The sequence below is a fragment of the Sphaeroforma arctica genome (genome assembly GCF_001186125.1).
Source record: "Sphaeroforma arctica JP610 unplaced genomic scaffold supercont1.3281, whole genome shotgun sequence".
Classification (NCBI taxonomy): domain Eukaryota; class Ichthyosporea; order Ichthyophonida; genus Sphaeroforma; species Sphaeroforma arctica.
Window position 1 is genome coordinate 1 of NW_014037277.1, and position 3,708 is coordinate 3,708.

The following is a 3,708-nucleotide window of genomic DNA, read 5'->3' on the forward strand; positions in this document are numbered from 1 at the left end:
GTTTACTGTGTGCGCATGGGCTGGCTGGTGATACAGTTCTAAAGATTGGAATGAGTTATTTTTTATCATCTGGCTGAGCGCATCAAGGAACGACCTTCCTCGGACGGGTGATCTGCGGTTGACTTATAGAAAGGCTGTTGAAAGTGCATACCACCGCCCTATCGAGAATGGAGCGTGTAGATGCTCGTAGGCTTACTTTGATTCTTTTGGTCGAAGGCACATGCGGAATCTGCTGCACTAATACGGGAGAACATGCATATGCCTGCACATAGTGAAATTACAAGTATTCGTGCAGATGATACATGGATATAATGTCGCACATGTTCAAACACAGCGGCATGCTTACACTTTCTTGCAACAACATTATTCCAATTACCATTTCTTGCTCCATTGTAGCACGCACAAAGCTCGATGGATCGCTGACACTGTGTATCATGTATATGAGGCAGGCGCAAGACCGGTGCACAACTTGTAGCTAATAAAGGCATTAAGGTATATAAGATTGCCAGACTTAATACAGACATATAGTACAAGCTGCGTTTGATTGTATTGTTTTGTATTGTTTCAGTATCCTTCCCCGAAGCCCAGTATCGGCAAGTTTATGTGCCGCAGATTTATACCGCCAATACATGGTTGTGTTCGTTACAGTGTCGCTTGCAATAGTCGGGTACCGCCGACAGGACCAGTGTGCATACACCGAGTAATATTTCAAGCAATCTGCGCGTACTATTATCCTCTACTGAAACTCGATAGCTGGTCTATTCAGCAACAACTCAATTGCGCTACATACATAGTGACAGGTGTCCTGAGATATTTTCAATTGTAATTTGGTTGAGCATATGTGTACATAGTCTGCAATTTCTACAATGCTTTTGCATGACGCACGCTGTACAGTGTCTAATTACTGTGAATCTATCACGTGTTGTTAGCTCACGTTTCCTGACGTTGGAGTCATGCTTCAACGTATCCATCACCGTGTGTACAATCTGCGTCTGTGGCGAGAACTCATTTTGGTTTTGGGTTCGGTTTCACACTACGATCAGTTGTCGTGCAATACACTTCCTTACCTTTTGTGCCCTAAGGGATCAACGTCGTGAATCGCAGCCGGTATCTGTATATGCAAAGGACAAATGTATCTAACCAGTCCACTAGTAAGTCTATCGCACTTCGTTTACGCCTGTACAACATTGCGATCGATTGACGACTCTGGCGGCCTATTGGACGATATGAGCCTTCAAACTCTGCAGCGAGTGTTTCTGAATCTAATCATGATTCAAACTTATGTCTCATACTGAGATAGCAATACTGGCATTGTTTAAAATCGCCGAAGGAGTTATGAACCGCTTCAGTTTGCTGTGAATCTGTGGTTTGCGACAATTTTCACGATGTTTCCGCTTCGAGTCTGCCTTAACATGATGAGATTCAGCATAGCCTTTGGTTTTTTAGAAGGCTATGGATTCAGTGACTAGCGACCCCCCCCAACGTTCCTTCCCTTCCCGCCATTCTTTGTTATACATACAAGTAGTAGTTGGTAAAATACAGTGCGATGTACTTAGGAACGGTGTTTAGTATCGTTGTGCACGCGTGCAGTAATCGTCGAAGCAGCGTCTTCAATTATATACGTTTCAAGTGCCAATTTAGATAAAGACAGTTTCATTATTCTTACATACGCAGAAAGTACATGACCTGTTAGTCAATATATAGTCATCTACTATTAGCTATACAAAGACATTTCCGCTATACAAGAAAAATTCCGTGAAATGCCTTAAACTGTAGCTGAATATTTCACAAATAGCTCGCAATCAATTGCCTGAATGTTTACCAGGAATAATTAAATTCAACTAGGTGTGCGCTGCATACACCAGGTACACCTGGGTTTATTGACGTACTTCTATAATATCCCTCTGTTTAACTACACGCGGGTTGTGTGGAGCAACTCGTCAGCGGACAATCTTGTTTAGTATTTGCTATTAATCCTCTTTTCACTTATCAACAAGGCAAAGAATCCTTTTTTTTTGGAACGTCTTATTTCTTTCACGTCATAATAGGTGTGATAATTACCAAATGCTGCCTTGCGTATAAGTGGAACGCGAAGGGCCCCTCAAAACTCATACAGAACGACAGATGCGATAGACGATACAACGATACGACAATCGCGTAGAAGGTTGATCTGAGCTCAGAAGTGCTTGATCACGCGAGTATAGACCGGGAGATGATCTAAGTATCAATATGTGATTGTAACACTACCCTTCGACCGACAGTTGTGCTATACTGTGTGCCCTTCCCAAACCGCCCTGAGCGCCTATGGTGACAGGAAAATAAATGCTCGGCAATTCGGCATGTGACTGTGTATTGATAGCGCTGCCGCTACTGATCATCCCAAGCGTCCCCTCGCACTGCCAGAACTTCAATCCACATCATTCAGGATTACAGCAGTACCGGGCAATCTCAGTAACACGAATAGACAATCTCAACATATTCCCTAAACAACCCTTCCGCCGAGCGACACTCTTTACTGGCTACATACAATGCCCCCAGCAATGTGCTCGTGATAACAAATGTGTAGACGATATACGCAGCCCTAAATCTCTAGTACTCAAAGTTTCAAGGGTTGTGAATCTGGGCCGCAAACGTTCACGCTGTGTGGTTGTGGCTCGACTGTAACTACACATGTATGTATATTGATACTGCTTTTTATTGGTATTAGGTGATGGGATCCAGTTCCACCACGAAGTCCCCTACATCCTTCAGTTCGAATGACGTGACCTTCTGCGCCACAGTTTCCGTGTCCGCGTCCACCTGCTCGGCGCAGATAAGTGTAATCGTGCGAATTGATTCAAGTATAGGTGCATATCAAAATGGGTAATAGTATATGACAGTGTTTTGAGTACTGTAGATGAACTTCACAGTAAAAATATTGTTCCAACCTTAATAGTGACGGGTGCAACGAGTAGTATCAATTTAGGTGTTGGCAACTTCACAGTAAAAATATTGTTCCAACCTTAATAATGATGGGTGCAACGAGTAGTATCAATTTAGGTGTTGGCATCAGAATGCTAACAATGAAGCATATGAAGGAGCATAGCTCAGCCTCTACAAAATGTACAGTGACAGAGCCATGAGTATGTCGAATTTGAAGAGTGCTGGCATCAAAACACTACATATATCTCTTGCATGACGAATTTGGCTCAGCCTTGGTACCGGTGTACAGTGATGGACCAATAAGCGTATATCTAAGTGTTGTAGCATCTAATGTTACAAACAACTTATACAGACAAAAAACTTACCTCGGTTTTAATATCGACATACGGTTATGGAGCATTAAGTAAATCTATAGCTGTAGTAATATAAAATAGCTACAAAATATTTCTACGAACAAACTTACCCCAGCCTTCATATCAGATTGCTACAATCAACTTGTACAGAACAGTCTTACCTCAGCCTTGATTCCGGTATACGGCGACGGAGCATTGAGCGTATCTATGAGTGTATTGGCATCAGAGTTCTCCGATGCGACGACAGGCAGGTTGTTCTCGCCCGCATTGGGATCGATATTCACAATACGACTCTGCTGACCAACCACTAACCTGTGGTGTTCACATCAATAAGTGCATATATGAGCAAAGCGGTAGTACAAGCGAGAAAGACCACACACGGAAGAACGTTAAGGTATGCTCAAGCCTATCGAGATGGTTAATAGATGGTGTT

General features: G+C 42.9%; 1 protein-coding gene across 1 annotated transcript; it reads right to left on the reverse strand.

The window, feature by feature from the left end:
- Positions 1-3,436: 3,436 nt before the first annotated feature.
- On the reverse strand, positions 3,437-3,587 carry SARC_13432 (hypothetical protein; the record flags this gene model as incomplete). Its single annotated transcript, XM_014292437.1, has 1 exon — positions 3,437-3,587. A coding segment is annotated over one exon (151 nt), but the record flags the coding sequence as incomplete, so codon positions are not given.
- Positions 3,588-3,708: the final 121 nt, after the last annotated feature.